Source organism: Physella acuta, unplaced genomic scaffold (assembly GCF_028476545.2).
Source record: "Physella acuta isolate Inbredline_101_S28 unplaced genomic scaffold, ASM2847654v3 ptg000928l, whole genome shotgun sequence".
NCBI lineage: Eukaryota > Metazoa > Mollusca > Gastropoda > Physidae > Physella > Physella acuta.
In genome coordinates, this window is record NW_026732445.1 from 58,480 (window position 1) to 75,828 (window position 17,349).

Below are 17,349 nucleotides of genomic sequence, written 5' to 3' on the forward strand. Positions count from 1 at the left end.
CTAAGTCTATTGCGTCTATTGTGACTATGTCTCAGTCGTGTATTGTGTAATGTGACTAAGTCTCAGTTGTCTATTGTGACTAAGTCTGACGTGTCTAATGTGACTAAGTCTCATCTGTCTATTGTGACTAAGTCTCATCTGTCTAATGTGACTAAGTCTCAGTCGTCTAATGTGACTGTTTCAGTGTGACTAAGTCTCATCTGTCTAATGTGACTAAGTCTCAGTCGTCTAACGTGACTAAGTCTCATTTGTCTATTGTGACTAAGTCTCATCTGTCTAATGTGACTAAGTCTCAGTCGTCTAATGTGACCGTTTCAGTGTGACTAAGTCTCATCTGTCTAATGTGACTAAGCCTCAGTTGTCTAATGTGACTAAGTCCCATCTGTCTATTGTGACTAAGTCTCATCTGTCTAATGTGACTAAGTCTCATCTGTCTAATGTGACTAAGTCTCAGTTGTCTATTGTGACTAAGTCTGACGTGTCTAATGTGACTAAGTCTCATCTGTCTATTGTGACTAAGTCTCATCTGTCTGATGTGACTAAGTCTCAGTCATCTAATGTGACTAAGTCTCATTTGTCTATTGTGACTAAGTCTCAGCTGTCTAATGTGACTAAGTCTCAGTCGTCTAATGTGACTGTTTCAGTGTGACTAAGTCTCATCTGTCTAATGTGACTAAGTCTCAGTCGTCTAACGTGACTAAGTCTCTGTGTGACTAAGTTTCATCTGTCTAATGTGACTAAGCCTCAGTTGTCTAATGTGACTAAGTCCCATCTGTCTATTGTGACTAAGTCTCATCTGTCTATTGTGACTAAGTCTCATCTGTCTAATGTGACTAAGTCTCATCTGTCTAATGTGACTAAGTCTCATCTGTCTAATGTGACTAAGCCTCAGTTGTCTAATGTGACTAAGTCCCATCTGTCTATTGTGACTAAGTCTCATCTGTCTAATGTGACTAAGTCTCATCTGTCTAATGTGACTAAGTCCCATCTGTCTAATGTGACTAAGTCTCAGTTGTCTATTGTGACTAAGTCTGACGTGTCTAATGTGACTAAGTCTCTGTGTGACTAAGTCTCATCTCTAATGTGACTAAGTCTCAATTGTCTATCGACCAAGGGATCTGGTTCAGCTGTGCCAGCCGGTAGCGCCCAATGTTCGGGTTCGGCGACGGTTCGTACACGTCCTTGGCGCGGTTGTGGATGTCCTTGAGCCTGTGGACGATGTCCTGCACGGCCGCCTGCTTCCGCCGGACGTTGCCCTGGTCGCGCGCGTTCTGCTGCATCAGCTGCCGGATGGCTACTTCTTCCTGTTGCAGCACGGACAAGGCTTGTTGGTTCTTCTGGTCCTGGTCGGAAAAGGCCTGCGGAAACGTACAGAACAGAGACTTGGTTAGTAAATGTGAATGTAAGTAACGTTTCTAGTCTGGGGTATAGCTATTATAAACATGTGATACAGCCTGATTGTGTGAGCCAAATATTTATTCGCCGCAGCGGGATATACAGGTTTACTTATAAGAGCTGACTCAATATTTTTAATAACAGTGTTACTTCCAGACTTTCTTCTCCGGGAGGGCACTTGAAATTTTCCGGGGGGGGAGGGGGGCGGACTATAATTTCTGGGGGGGGGGGGGCGGACACTGTTAAAAGTATTATATTTTCTATATAAATTCCATTTCGTTCGGGGAGCGGGGATTGAGGGCGGTAGACTGTCTTCGCCCCCCCCCCCCGAAGAGATGCCTTGGAGAAACTCTGTTTAATACCACAGGCAACTCCCCCCCCCCCCCCCCCCCCACCAACTCCTTAGCTAAAATACGACCCTAGCAATGCCACAGTTGGGGATAATCGAGTTGTATGGTGGTACATCATCTTCTGGATGTTGCTCTGTAAAACGCAAGTGAGATAGAGCCGCATTGTGTATCCGGATATCCAAGTTTACTTTAAATAAGTAAAAAGTTACTCTCTCGGACTTGGCGATCAATAGGGTAGATGAAGTAGAGTTCATCTGTTTCTTTAGGGATATGGGGTCAGTAGTCAGCTCTATGCCAACCGTCTTTACTTTCTCTAAAAAGAAGGCGGTAATTGACACGAGGTAATGTAGTGCTCCCATGGAACCTTGAGAATCAGGAACCCATATAAGCTGGGATAGACTATTGACATACCCCATTCTGGTGCTGAGCTCTACCACTGGGCCACATCGTTCCAAAAAAAACAACTTTTAAAAATATAGTATTGTGTAGTTAGAGGTAATTTAAACATGTAAAGCTGTAACTATTTAACCATCCGTACCTGATTTAAGCCATACAAGGTTATTGGGATTTCTTCCCTTGACCTTGGGTAGTGAACTGGGTGATTAGCATATGCTGGGAGACCCGGAAGTAACCCGGGCTGAGAGGGATAAACACCGCCGGCCATGGGATCAGCGAACAACGTCCTGGCATTGATGATCCCCCTTGTGGCTGTTTCTGGCATATCCACGGGCTCTCTGTCACAGTGGGGGAGGGGGGGGGGGGTGAATACAACAAACACAGATGCAGTAAAAAATATATTTAAAAATTTGATTTTTTTTTCTTAATTGTAATTTTGGATGGTATTTCCTCCAACACAATTTAATGTCTGCTTTTTCTTTTTGGGTTTTCAAACGTCTAGATGTCGGATGGGGCGGCGAGGCCGGGAGATAGCGCGCACGACTGCAAACTCGAGTGTTTCTGGTTAGGTTCGGATTTCTATTTCCAGTTTGTAGTTCGTACAAGCGTCTGACTCACGTTAGTGAAAGTACAATCTGTACAGGCGGTTGCACAAACAACCGACCCCAAGATCTCTTTAACCCACTTTACATTGTCCGATTTGGAACAGAGGTAGATCTAATTAGATAGACGATTATTCATTAAAGGTAATTTAAAATTGTATAAATTACTATATTTTCAAAAATATATTCGTAAATTTTGGAATAAAAATTTAACCCAATTCTCATTGTCTGATTGCGCTGAAATTGGACCTACTTATGGAAAATGTATTCCTTTTATAGGGAATTCATTGATAGCTTTACGTTCTATAACTTAATATAAGATTATTATTATGTCCATTCTCCTCATTGGGCCCTGAAGCTTTTATTTTTAGTCATCCCAGCATATAGCTTTAGTAAGGGTACACCATAATCCATTTATTTTTTAATCCATTTTTCATTTGTGATTTTTTTGTTATTTGTGAAAATAATGAAGGTTCTTTTCCCTTAAACTATTAATTATTATGTGAGATTTATTAATTTATAATATTCCAGAATGCGACTGACCTGGCTTTCAACAAAGATCCCAGCGACATGCCGGCGTCCGGCTGGTAGCCCAGCCCCGCCGTCACACTCTTCCGGTTGTCCGGCCTCGCCACGTCGAGCCGTGTCCGCTTGCTGAAGTAGTCGGCGATCTGGGGGTGGGGTCTGGTGAAGGTGGGCTGGTGACGGTCCCTGTATCCGATGTCGTCTGTGCTCCTTCCTTTCTGAAACCGTGAACCACTTTCTTACATGTGACTCTAATCCTAATCACTATGTGTCGTGCCAACGAGTAAAGGTTTGGTTTAACAATGTCTAATTCTTCTAATCTTCGCCGAAGTTTAGCTAACTTCATTCAACGTGTAACTCTAATCCTAACCCCACCCACTCGGTAAAATATCATATGTGTGGCTCTAAATTTTAACTTCAGTTGCCTAGTTTTGAAATGGCCTAAAAAAACATGCACGAATGGGCCTTAATTTTTACTTTCTCGTCAGAAAAACATTATTTTGCAATCTGGTCCCTATGTCTATGTGTGTGTGTCTGTGTGTATGTGTATAACTTGAGTAACGTTACAGCTAGGTTGATGAAATTTCATATATAAGTTTTATATCAAAATCGTAGATCCGTATCAACTTTTGAGCGATTTTCTTAAACGGGAAGTTGAATTTTTTCAAAAGCCTATAACTTGAGTACTATTCCAGATAGAAAAATGAAATTTTACATGTAAGTAAAATATCTAATTCTCTGCCTTCTATCAAATTTTGAGTAATTTCCGTTGAACGGAAGTAGTAACTTTTGCTATTTCCGATTTCTTAAAAAAACGCCTGTGAAATTAGGGTGGTAGGGGTGGTGTGGAATGAAGCTCACGATATGTGATGCAGCTGATATATGTTTAAGTAATACCAATGACGGAAAAAGTATTAATGTATATTGGGTCAAATTAACTTATAGTTATTTTTTTTATTTTATTGTAATTGTGTATGCTCGCAAAACTTTTTTTTTTTGTGACGTGTAACGATGAATGGGAAGGCGGATGGGTGAACATCGTTATAGTGTTTTCATGAATCCTAGATGAATCAATAACTTCCAATCGGTAGCTATGACGACAACAACGAAAACGGAAACTGTTTTCTGTTTATTTAAAAGAGCACAAGTCTGTATTATTCTATAGGTTAAACCTTGGCCGTACCAATAACGAATGAAAGCTTTTAGCATAAGCCTCACACTACAGTGAAATGAGCTAATTAGAAAACTAACAACCTGTGGTCAAAGTAATATATTTGAATGTCGTGAATGTAATTTTTTTTAAACTTATAACCCTGGTTAAGAGTAAAGTTTAGGGTTTAAATGATGGCTGAACTAATGAACCGTGTGACCTTGTTTAGAGCAGAGTTTCTTTCAGGCATCTCTTCGGTGTGTGTGTGAGGGGGAGGGTGCTTCGCCGAAGAACGTCTATCGCCCCCTCCCCCAAACGAAATAGAATTTATAGAGAAAATATATACTTTTACCAGTGTCCCGTCTCCCCCCCCCCCTTTCGGAAATTTTCAAGCGCCCCCCCCCCCCCCCACTGGTTTAGAGAAGTGACCAGCTTTGACTTTAATATAGTTACATCCTTTATGATTCTTAGTTCATTTGTTTTTCTCGCTCACAATAAGCTGGAAAGCACTTAACCCTATCTCCAGGTTTCTAGATTCGTCTGACCATGTATCAGGCGGGTGTCACAGGAGTTTGATCGTTCCCTATTTTAACACAACATGCGTTTAACTCCTGGTTTCTAGATTCGCCTGAACATGTATCAGAAGGTGTCACAGGAGTTTGATCGTTCCCTATTTTAACAAAACATGCGTTTAACTCCTGGTTTCTAGATTCGTCTGAACACGTATCAGACGGTGTCACAGGAGTTTGATAGTTCCCTATTTTAACACAACCTGCCATCTATATCATATATCAAGTTTTGTGCCAAAGGAGCGGAAAGAAAATCAATAACGGGTATGAAATGACAGCTGTGTATGCACACAGAAAAAATTCAGTCCAGTAAAATCTTATCCTACAATTGTGATCCAATTTAATTGCTTACAGAAGTATTAAAGATAAACCGCATTTATTAATTGGAATTTTTTTTAATTGTTGAAGAGGATAAACGACATTAGGAATTAAATATAAAAATTAGATAAAATAATTGTCGTTTGGAGTTAAAATATCACATGCTACTGATAAAGTTGTAAAGGGCATACTTTAGTCGTGTGGGGAATCAACCTAATTAAAAAGCTCGGTATGGGGTGAAAATATTGCTAATTGTTTTTAAACCATATTCGGTAACTCCCCCCCCCCCCCATACTGATATCTGTATCCAACTCACCATCCTCCCTCTGTTGATATATTATTATGTAGCAATACACCAATTAACTCTCCTCTAATATTGACATCTGTATCCATAGACCACAGAGGCGTAGCGACCCTTCGCGGCGCTAGGGGACAAACTTTCGATTTGCAACCCCACCTCAAACCTTCAATTTGCACCCCCCCTCAAACTTTCGATTTGCACCCGCCCCCCCCCCCCAAACTTTCGATTTGCACCCCCCTCAAACTTTCGATTTGCACCCCCCCCTCAAACTTACTATTTGTTTTTCCAACCCATTTTGGCGCCCCCTAAGGTCGGCGCCCGGGGACCTATGCCCCCCCGCCCACCCACCCCCCTCACTACGCCTCTGATACACCAACTGACCCCTCCTCCCTCTATTGATATATGTATCATTGCACCAACTGACCGCTCTTCCCTCAATTTATGTGTATCACTCCACCAACTTACCCCTCCTCTCATACTTATCTCTGTATCACTCCACCAACTCACCCCTCCTCCCATGCTAATATCTGTATCCAGTATATGCTCCACCATCCATCCGTGACCAGTGTTACGCAACACCTCCAAGAATTTCCTCAAGGACGGGATCCCTTTGTTCTCCAGACAGCCGAGAAGGACTGGCACCTGCTTGTGGGCTGGCTCCAGCTATATATATATATATATATATATATATATATATATATATATATATATATATATATATATATATATATATATATATATTTATATATATATATATGTATATATATATCAAAACTTGTAAGTTCGTGAGGTTAAACAAGTCAGGTATATTCAGTTACACAAACGGCTAAATATACTAAATATAGAGGATTTTAAGTTTTGTGAAATTAAAATAGCAACTTACTATATTCAATTACACAAACAGCTAAATATAGGAGATTTTAAGTTGGGTGAAATTAAAATAGTAAGTATATTCAGTTACACAAACATAAATATGTAGGAAATTTGTTGAAAACGTGTTAATTTTTTTTTTTTTAAATCTTTAACGTTATTGAAAGGAAAAATTGGGGAAAATGTATCAAAATTGCAGGAAAAAAAGAAAACCCTAGACTTTGGACTTGTTAATGACGAATGGTGACAAGAGAATGGGGCTTAATAGAAGGTGGCGTCCTGAATCTTGTTAAAGGACAAAAATAATGACAATATGTTATTAGTGGTTATGTAATTAAAAAAAAACTAAAGTTCTCTTTTCGATCCTGACTGTCTAGTACAGTAGAGTTCATCCATTTCTGTGACCTCAGCATATGAAGAGACAGTGTTTTCAGCACTATGTCCTACCGCCATTATTTTTCGTAACGTGAGTTAAGGATATTCTACTGACTTGAGCCCGGAATCGAACTCGATACTTTCGGGTTCGCAGTCTAGCACTCTACCTCTAGAGTGAAGCATTAAAAGCGTGACGTCTATGGACGACGAAACAAACCTTACCAATATCTTCCTACGCGTGACGTCAGTGATGAGGCCGGTGGTTCTAAGATTGTCCAGAACAGTTTTTGATAGCACCAAATGACGCCGCAACAAGAACTCGTTTTGGCGCAGTATGGCGCGTACAATATGGACGTCTGAGTCCATGCTGAAGTTAGGGACGTCCACTAGAAATACTCTCACTTAGTCCTTAATTTTTTTTTATAAAAACACTTCCATTCAAGAAATAATATATTACTACTTTTCTTAAACTCACAATTATTTTTTTAAATAGTTTAATTTTTTTTTAAAATATTTATGATTTTTTAAAATTTTGGGTTAACGTTCCTGTGCTCGAGTTACCGTTCCTGAGTTGAAAATACCTCAACACGAGCTGACAGGGAGAGAAAATCAATAAGTTTATTACAATATCAATAGCCCAGATCATTTCTTTTATTTACTTTCTAGACATGGGGATATAAATTAGTTTTTTTTGTGTCGCATATAGGCTTAGGGATTATTATTTTTTAAATTTCTTGCTGAGCAAAAATCAGACTTCTTTTTTCATTTTATTTTTTGTTTTGTTTTAATCGTGTGTGAGATGTTGTGTACGTTTAGATGATTATATGTTATAGAATATATCTGTATTTATTGAAGTTTTTGTATGTGCATTTACTGTGTATTTTATATATATAGATTAGGTATAATAGAATTTATCCCTAAGGGTTTAAATAATAACTTTTCACTACTTCATATAGCTTATACATTATCTATATATCTTTATATACATGTATAAATAAATACGTGTCTATGTGTGCCTGTGTGTGTATGTGTGTCTGTGTGTGTGTTTGGGTGGTGGTGGACTTTAATATATAAGTTTATCCACATCTGTATTTTTATATTAAAAGCTGACTATGTCTATTTAGATATCTTCGTTCTATTTTAACAAACAAAATATATTTACATACATTTTATATGTGTATTAATGTAAAATCCTTTCATAGCTATATCATATGTATATCATATGTATATATAAATGCATATTCTATGTGCATTTTTAACTACCAAACTTCAACTAAACTTCAAAATAATACTACTACGTGTTATTATTGTGGACAATAATTTTAACACCTCGAATTTCACGTCACTAATCATCAAAATTTTGTAAATCAAACGACTCCCCTCGTTGTCAAGGTAAACAGGAAACCATTTTTTATAGAAAGAACATCACTTTATAACACTTTAATCCAGCTTTTTGAAATGAATGAACGTAATTCCACCTAACACAAGTGTGTTGTGTCTATAGTGACAGGGTCCTACTGTGTAATCTGTTAACACACGTCTTTGTGTGAAAATTAAAATCCATTGAGACGGTGTGTCGACAGTGGAGCACCTACACACAGAGCGTTCAAAAAAATCCACTTTAACCAGCTTACAGTCAAATTAAAATATTAGGACCGACGTCAGCCAGCCCTTGAAGATTTTAATGTTTCTGTACTTACATTCCTATTGGTGAATTAGTTTCGGGATATAAACACTTATTGTAACGTGGCTCTCTTTGCTCATATGGTAACATTTATTTAGCCGACAATTTTAATTATTTAAGAAAATATGTGAAAGTGTAAAAAAGGCTTACATTACTGTAATGATTTTTAAAGCATACCTTTCCATGAATGTGATTATACCTTAATTAAGTGCTAGAACAACTAATCAGCTGAATTGTGTACCCAACATAAGTTGGGCTAAAAATTTAAAAGCCTGGTCAGCCTCATGATCTCTTTATAATAACCAAATATCACTCAAATTTAACCAGATCAATCAGACGTTAACGCCTGACAGATTTTTAAACATGTTTCTAAATTGCAATTATACTTGAGACAGCAAATTAATATTATATTAAATAAAGACTACATCTCCACATATCTTGTGAGAATTTAGGTATTTCCGTGTCTTCATGTACTCCCCTCCCCCTCATTCACCCTACCCCCACCGCTAGTTGCCTACGGTCCTGGGCAGATTTACAGTTCTAGTGTGTACACAGCCGGATCTCTAGAACTAAATAGTTTCATATACCGTGTTGATCAAAACACAGGTGGATCACTACGACAGTTCGATTGCCTCTATTGACATAGAAAAGTGAAACGAAAGCGATCGCCTGAACCAGGTCACATAAAAAAAAACTGGTTCCACTACAAACGTTCCTGGGTTTCTGCGACCGTACGCCACACCGCTGTACGGCACGGTACGTGTTAGACATACCTATGCTGGGATAGCACAAGGTAGCCAAGGTTTATTTTAAGTGGAGGATCTCATTGAATACGCACTTTTACGCATTGACTATATATATATATATATATATATATATATATATATAGACCTATATATCTATATTTTCATTATATATATATATATATATATATATATATATATATATATATATATATATATATATATATATATATATATATATATATATATATATATATAGTATGTATGTATGTATATTTATGTACAATTATTTATACATTATTAACTCAAAACATGGTATTTTAACCTTTGGTGAACATAAATATGAATTCTCTTTTCGAAGCTATCTTTTTTTTTTAAATATGGCTTAAAAAACAAAAAAAGACAAATAAATTAGGATTTTTGGTGTCTGAATATTAGACCGTCGCGCTTTTTGACACCTTTCACACACCTTTCCCTAATACTGATACGTCCGAGTGTCGGTTGTAATATGCACAATGCTACAATTGCTAATGTCATTATTTCAAAATTTTATTTTAAAGTTTATAACATGAGAATTTCAACACAGTAACTTTTGTTCCTATGTTTCTTAGATTCAATGAAACTTTTTAGTTATGTAACCTAGAGAGGTTGGCAGAACTTTGTCATTGGGTGTTAAGGGGTTGTGTTTTCAAAAATTATATATATATATATATATATATATATATATATATATATATATATATATATATACTCCGTGAATCAGCATAAATAAAAAAGTAGTTTAATAAATTTTAAAATTCAAAATTTGGATCATTGTAAAACGATACAAACGCACCGTTTCCAGTATCTGTAAGTTAACGTGAGACAACTTTCATTTTCAGTTAGTTCTCTTAGTTAGCTTTAGTGAACATGGCAACACATACAACCCTTTGTTAACACAAATATAGTTCATGCGCGTTTTCCCCAATTTAGCTTTGTTTTACGTCAGACGGGGTTTTAAAATTTCTCGAGATGGTGCGGTTGATTTCATTGCTTTAGAAATGGTGACATGACAGTAGTGTCTCACTTCTGTCTATGTAAACAGGCAACCGATCTTATTACTTAAGGAGTTCGGTGTCTGTTTTTCTTACATTACACAAGTTTGGATTTAAATAACTTGTGGGAATATAATTCCTCTTAAGTTCGGCTACTCTTGAAGTAATGGTAGCTGCGTTATTTGTATTTATTATGTCCCTTGAAATTTAGATATTTTTAGATATGTCCTGGTCGTTCATTTTTTAAATAAACCACTTGTTTATGTGACAGTATTACAGTTCATGTTGATTTCATAAAACTGCTTTTAGGATCTACGCAATGGCAAATTTTATATGTATTGAATTTGGTTTAAGAATTAGGGTTAGCCAAGATAACAATTAGTTTGAAATGGTATTTTAAATAATCGCAATCATTGCAACACACAATTCACGGTCCTCTGTCACGTGACTAATTGTTTAGCTTGACGCCATATTCTGTCGTTTGCTATTTCCTGGATTGTACCAACGCCGCCACTTTTGACGAATTGAACTCTTAATTTATCACACAGGTTTGGTTTGAGCACCAGCCAAATGCAATAGAAAAATCAGAAAAGACAACCTGTTCTCAAATTTAGAATTGTATTTTATATTCCTTGTCATTCTAAAAGCTTTCATAGATTATAAGTGGGTCAACCACTGACTGATTTCCTGCATTTCTGGCATTTTCAACATGCCGGTACGAAAAGAAGGTAAGCAGCTGATGTTTTGATAATTTGAACTTGATGTTACTCTTGCACCTTAATTTTTAACATTTTTTCCAGAAACGCTTATAATATCTTAAAAAGATAAGCATGTTGGTTTAGTCAGTGTTTACCTTAGAGTTTGGAGAATATTATTCTAGTTTGGGCCTAAAATTTGGGCTCTACTCTACTCAGCTCTACTGCCAGAAGTACTGGTTTACAAATTTAAGAAAAATAAATTGTCTATAATACTGATAATAGTAATAGGGCCCTAGAGAATCTAGGCCTAATAAAAATCATTTTAAAATGAAACACACATTGGGTGGATTAGGCCTATAAATTATAATTTATAATCTATAAAGTAGGCATTGGGACTAGGCCCTAGGCCTAATAGGCCTATAGGGGGCCTATATTTTAATATTTATTTATTTAGCCTAGAATGGCCTAGATCTAATCTAGGCCTAGGATTATACTATTATTATTTATTAGGCCTACCACGAGTTCTATTCTATGCTTACTTGTATTAACTTGAGTAGCCTACCTAATTGATAATTACGCCTATAATACCCAAGCCTAAACTCAAAAAACCATGATGATTGATGATTCATAGGATTTTTCTGGTTTTTGATGAGCAATAAATATTTCTCATACAATGACTTGTACTTTGCTAACCATAGAATGGACCTACAGATATCTCAGGAGGCTGGAGGCTTATTTTAGTGTAGGGCCAAGCAATAATAGATGAGGATGATTAAGCCTAGTTCTAGGTAGAATAGGCCTAATGAAATGCTTATGCTAGTCATTAGGTCTAATATTTCATACTTCATTATTTAGTCATATTAAGAATCTAGCTTGCTAAGCTACATTTCTGAATTTTTATGTTAAAAGTAAATTGTACATGTCTAGGTTATCAAAATTTAAGACATTTTTGAAAAAATGTATGCTAACAAGTGTAGTGCTGTAAATTCTATAGGCATAGGCCCTATGCCTAATATATATTTGTTTATAATTGTAGGCCCACAGTTAGTTAGTAGCTAATTTTGTCTACTGATTACGAATGCTGAAAAGCGTGATTAGTAACATGTTAGCGCACAACTGACTCTGTTGGCTGTCCTTGAATCTAGCTCAGATGGGTATCTTTATTCTCTCACTCATACAACTAAAAAGTAGTATAATTTATCATACAATTTGAATCAATGAATTCCACAGCAGGCAGTATGTTTTGTTCAGCTACAGTTCTTATATTGCATTGTTGCTTTATGCTAAGGAAATTTCAATGATAATTTTATGCTAAGAAAAACCTACTACTACTACTACAAGAAACTGTGTATTCCTACAATAGTATATAAACGATGTTTTTTCCATATATTAAACATTTTAGTTGTTTTCAACATGAAATTAAAGTATAGGCGATAGAATATTTTCCATAGTTTTTGTAGCAATTAAATTAGGCCTAATGAAATTTTTTTTTCAGTGTTTAAGATTTGTGTAACTATTGATTTTATTTTCTTTACAGATGCTCATAGAGCTCTTGAGCTACTGGAGGATTATCACACAAGGTTAACTAAGCCTCAAGACAGACCCCTAAAGACTGCTATTGAGAGAGTCATCCGCATTTTTAAAAGTCGTCTTTTTCAGGCTCTTTTAGGTAAGTAAACTCAGAATAATTTAGTTTTGTTTAGTGTTTGCGATTCATATTTTAAAACACTAGTCTGTACACATTAAGTCATGGAAAAATCATATGGGTTGAACAGGCACTTGATTCCTAAAAGAAACCTGAACAATGTGGAGTTGGATTTCAAATATATTTTTCATTCAAATTATTTTCAATAATTTCAACCATCATATCATTATATTTGTATATGTATTTCTTCCTGACAAGTGACATCCATTAATTACTTTATACATCGATGCAGATGTTCATTTTTATTTCTATTAAACGTTGTACAAATGTTATAAATTTAATTAAATTAAAAATTTCATTCCTGTAGTGCAGGGGTCTCCAAACTTTTCAGTCCGAGGGCCGCATTAACTATCAAATTTCAGATCGGGGGCCAGTTTCTTCCAGGCATGTCTTTGATTTTTCTTGTCAAAGTTCCTCAGCCATCACCAACAAACGATTTTTCTTTGGACAAAAAGATCTCCGCGGGCCGGATGAGAGGACTTTGCGGGCCGCATACGGCCCGCGGGCCGTAGTTTGGAGACCCCTGCTGTAGTGTATTGCATATGTTTTTAAACTTCACTAGTGTTTTAAAATACTTAAATTACAATTAATAAAATTTGTTTCCCTTTAATTTGATACTAACCTCAAGTATGAACATAAATCAATATATTATACATTTTCAAGATAAGTTTGTTATTAACACTTACCACCTGACCTACTCTTGCGCTCTATCCAATCAACCCTAGGTATTATTTTATGGTCAGCTCCCTGCTGCCAAGAGATTATTATACCTGTACACAAGTCTTGTTTGGTTTAAAAAATATGAATTATTTTTGTTTGAAACAATCATGTTAAAAATTAGCTCAGTGAACAAAGATGAACTAAATGTGCCAATAAGATTAATAGACCACAATACAATTTTTTTGCCATCAATAACTTGAGTCTTGATGTTGGGCTAGCTATGTATCCACTCAGTCCGATTCTGGTTATAAACATTTACAATAAGTTTTAGAGCATTCCTGTTCAGTTTATTCATGCCCGATAATTATTTAGTTGCAATATCTAATTAAACAGATCATTTTATTAAAATTTCTGCTTAACATGTTTAGTCCACATCAAGCCGTCCTAGCCTGCATGACAGTAAATTTTTGTAATTTTAAAAGAGAACTTAGTGTTACCTTAGCTCTTTTAAATAAATTTTAAATAAATGTTCTGCCCAGTATTGCGGTGAGATGTCGAATGTTATGCTAGATATTCTTAAACCTTACCCCTGTTAGATGGAAATTCTTGCCACTGCGCATTAGGAACAAAATGGGAGAGGGCATATTTGGACGATCCAAACTTTACCTTTGCGAAATAATTAGGGATTTTACTATGATTGAAGATATTTCTTTTGCAAGCTTTTCTTCTGTTGCTAAATGATATTCTGGCTATCTCTGCTTTTTAGTTTGCGCTTACCAATTAGTGATTTTTTTTTTAACTTCGCTGAATATCTCAAATTTCTTTCTCGACATTCAAATGACAGATGTTTGAATACTTGATTAAAAAAACATTCTTTCATTACTTTTTGCTCTCTGATTACTTGCCTACTTTTTCTGTTCTGTTGAGAATTCAATTTTGTATATTTTGTAATACAATTTTTTTCATTATGCTGTACATTTATTTCTCTATGGATATGTGCATCTTCGCTTGCAGCGTCAACACTAGGTAATCCGTAACACACCCAACCCTTTTCCCAACTGATCCACTGCCTCACCCACCCCACCCTTAGATCCAACCCTCCACCCCTGATCCACTGTCCCCCTCCCCTAGATCCTATCCCCACTGATCCACTGCCTCTCCCCCCACCCCAGAAACAACCCCCATCCTCCATTGCCCTCCCCACCCCTCCTCCAGACCCAATCCCCACTATTTCTCAACTCCACCCATCCAATCCTCGCTGATCAACAGCCCCCCCCCCCCCCCCACCGACCCTTCCCTGGTCTACAATATGTTGCCCCTGTACTTAAGAGATTTAGATAACCGCACCGTGATCTAGTGTATTTCATTAATAACACCGTTTCTCTGTATTGATTCATGACCGATTTACGTACACGCAACAAAACCTGGCTGTTTATGATTTTAAATTAAAAAAGACACTGATGAATTTTTCTTAAAAACTAGACTAGAAGCACCAAAGAGAAACGAAAAAATTTGTTTGTTAGTATTAGAGGGCAAGACGAGGTGGGGGCTGGCTAATCCATGCCTACATTTCCCTGGGGCTTGAGCAAATTGGAAAAAGTTGCCTCGGGAGGAGTTCAGACACTGTGCCATTGCAAACCTAATTCAAATTATGTTTTTCTTGAGCAGCAAATAGCCCTGTTCATCCTAGCTTATGGTCCTTCTGTATGATAAAAAATGGCCATCGTTTTTATGCTTTTTTTTTTTGCTTGCAAAAACATACCGTTGTGGACATTTCAGTTATCGGAATCTCGCGTAGTGTGAGCTGTATAGTTGACCAAACATTACATCTTTTTGAAAAGTTCATTGGTCTATTGTAATCTTTTATTATTGTTTATTGATTAATGTTTTTAGATTCTAGGCGTGCCTTATATATTTTCTTTTTTGTATTCATCGTACTTATTTTACGTACACCCATTATATACCCTGAGAAGACAGTCCAATACAGTATCACATCAAATTTTTTTCTACCGTTAGTATTAAGAATAAGGTCAGAATTAACGTTAAACTAGCAATACTAGCAAATTAAATGAATTTGATTGTGTAAAATTCCGGTTACTTGATATAAGATGGATTTCATATTTACACAATTTCATCCTAATTGAGAGTCGACAGGAATAATAACATAAAGGATGTTTAATACAGGGGGATGACCATTTAATTCAGAGAAAAGTCCCAGTATACCAGATCAATACATAATTTAAACTTCCGTCTGGTCGTCGTGAATGAAATAAACCCAACGAAACGACTGATGGATGTTTACAAATACACGGGGGTACCCAGTCCCTTCAGTGTACTGACCTTACCACCCAATACACGGGGGTACCCAGTCCTTTCGGTGTACCGGCCTTACCACCAAATACACGGGGGTACCCAGTCCCTTCGGTGTACCGACCTTACCACCCAATACACGGGGGTACCCAGTCCCTTCGGTATACTGACCTTACCACCCAATACACGGGGGTACCCAGTCCCTTCGGTATACTGACCTTACCACCCAATACACGGGGGTACCCAGTCCCTTCAGTGTACTGACCTTACCACTCATGTCTGGACAGTTATCGTATCCTTCTCTGTCAGTTTTCCCTATGAAATCAAGACGTATAATCCCGACACGCAAGCACAGTTGGTGTAGGTCGACTGTACTTGTGCAACCTCGGCAGACAGATTGATGTGTATACACTATGGACCAAATAGAAGAGGGATGCGTCTTTTGTTGTTTGGCAGCTCATCAAATTACGGCTTGTGTCTGACTGTATGATTTCGTTATTAAAAATTTTGTTTAGGGAGGTAATAATGAAGCCTTAACCTTGAGGTGTTTTTTTTCTTCACTTTTCTGTTGGGTACTAAGACGCCTTTTTAATTTTTTGTTTGTTTTGTTTAAAGATACCATGCCGTTGCTTTAAGCAATAATTTTTATTGTCCTGGCCATGGTTGACCTAAACTATGACGAACACATTAAATTGCATGTTCTTTCCTTAGTGAGGACTTTGATTAGGATCAGCGTAACGTTTTCAGTAGATACCTTTGACAACAATCAATGTTCCATTTGTGCGCTATAACAGTCCCACTAACACACATATATCTACCTGACAGATTCTACTGACACTGGTCAACAAGAATCATCTCATGTGTTGTTTTAATATCCTCCATCAACCGCGTTGAGCCTAACTGAAAACCCTGTTAGTGTTATCCGAGACGGTGTTCATTACTTTTTCATGACATCGCTGGCGTGGTGTTTTTATTTAACATGTTGCTCCTAATTAGAATCCAGATAGCGCTGTGTAAGTTGTGTCTTTCCTTTGTTGTGTTGATTTTTAAACTTTCGCTAATAGCCCGTACCTGGCCCCAGTGGTGTAGCGAGGTCGGGTGTCACCCGGTGCGGCACTTAATGGTGTCACCCCCCAAGGCGTAGAGACCCTTCCCGGGGACAGATTTTCGATTTGCATTCCCCTCAAACTTTCGATTTGCACCTCTTAAAAGACTGTTTAACACTCGAATTAATAACTTATTTAAGTAGAATTATCACTTTTCTCTATATATTTTGCTATTTTTTGACTTGGTGTCACCCCCCTAAATGGTGTCACCCGGTGCGGTACACCCCCCCCCCCCCCCCCCCCGTCGCTACGCCTCTGCCTGGCCCTGTCTACATAGCCCTCCTAGTCACCTCACCCCCAAATCTAACATTTGGGCAACCTTCACCCTTCTGCATTGACCCCTCCATATGAGGGAGAGCTCCTAGAACCACCACCACCCCCTCCCCAGCATTGATTGGTAGGAGGCATGTAACGGCGGAGGCGACGGGCGGTAGCGTCTCGATTAAATTTGCATGATTGCTGTTTTTCTGGATGAGGAAACTCTACCGCGTGACAGCGGTGGCCACAGAAAAAACTCGACCACATGATGCTGGTGGTACATTGGCTAGCACATAATAA

General features: G+C 37.4%; 2 protein-coding genes across 5 annotated transcripts in view; one reads left to right on the forward strand and one right to left on the reverse strand.

Moving 5' to 3' along the window:
* Nucleotides 1-1,068: 1,068 nt before the first annotated feature.
* Nucleotides 1,069-7,352, reverse strand: LOC131953519 (uncharacterized). The gene is made up of 5 exons (XM_059316725.1): nucleotides 7,074-7,352; nucleotides 6,114-6,269; nucleotides 3,287-3,486; nucleotides 2,284-2,479; nucleotides 1,069-1,358 (listed from the first exon to the last, which is right to left on the reverse strand). The coding sequence occupies exons 1-5, from the start codon at nucleotides 7,215-7,217 to the stop codon at nucleotides 1,095-1,097; spliced, it is 960 nt and encodes a 319-aa protein (XP_059172708.1). The 5' UTR covers nucleotides 7,218-7,352; the 3' UTR covers nucleotides 1,069-1,094.
* A 3,281-nt stretch (nucleotides 7,353-10,633) lies between these two features.
* The window catches only part of LOC131953516 (disks large homolog 1), a 107,954-nt gene continuing 101,238 nt past the window's right edge, over nucleotides 10,634-17,349 (forward strand). For 3 of the 4 annotated variants that reach the window (XM_059316714.1, XM_059316716.1, XM_059316715.1), the window contains exons 1-2: nucleotides 10,634-11,040; nucleotides 12,548-12,679. In XM_059316714.1, the coding sequence (XP_059172697.1) occupies nucleotides 11,022-11,040; nucleotides 12,548-12,679 (151 nt within the window). In that variant the 5' untranslated portion in view covers nucleotides 10,634-11,021. The remainder of the gene's footprint in view (nucleotides 11,041-12,547; nucleotides 12,680-17,349) is intronic. The other variant, XM_059316717.1, reaches the window with a different exon arrangement.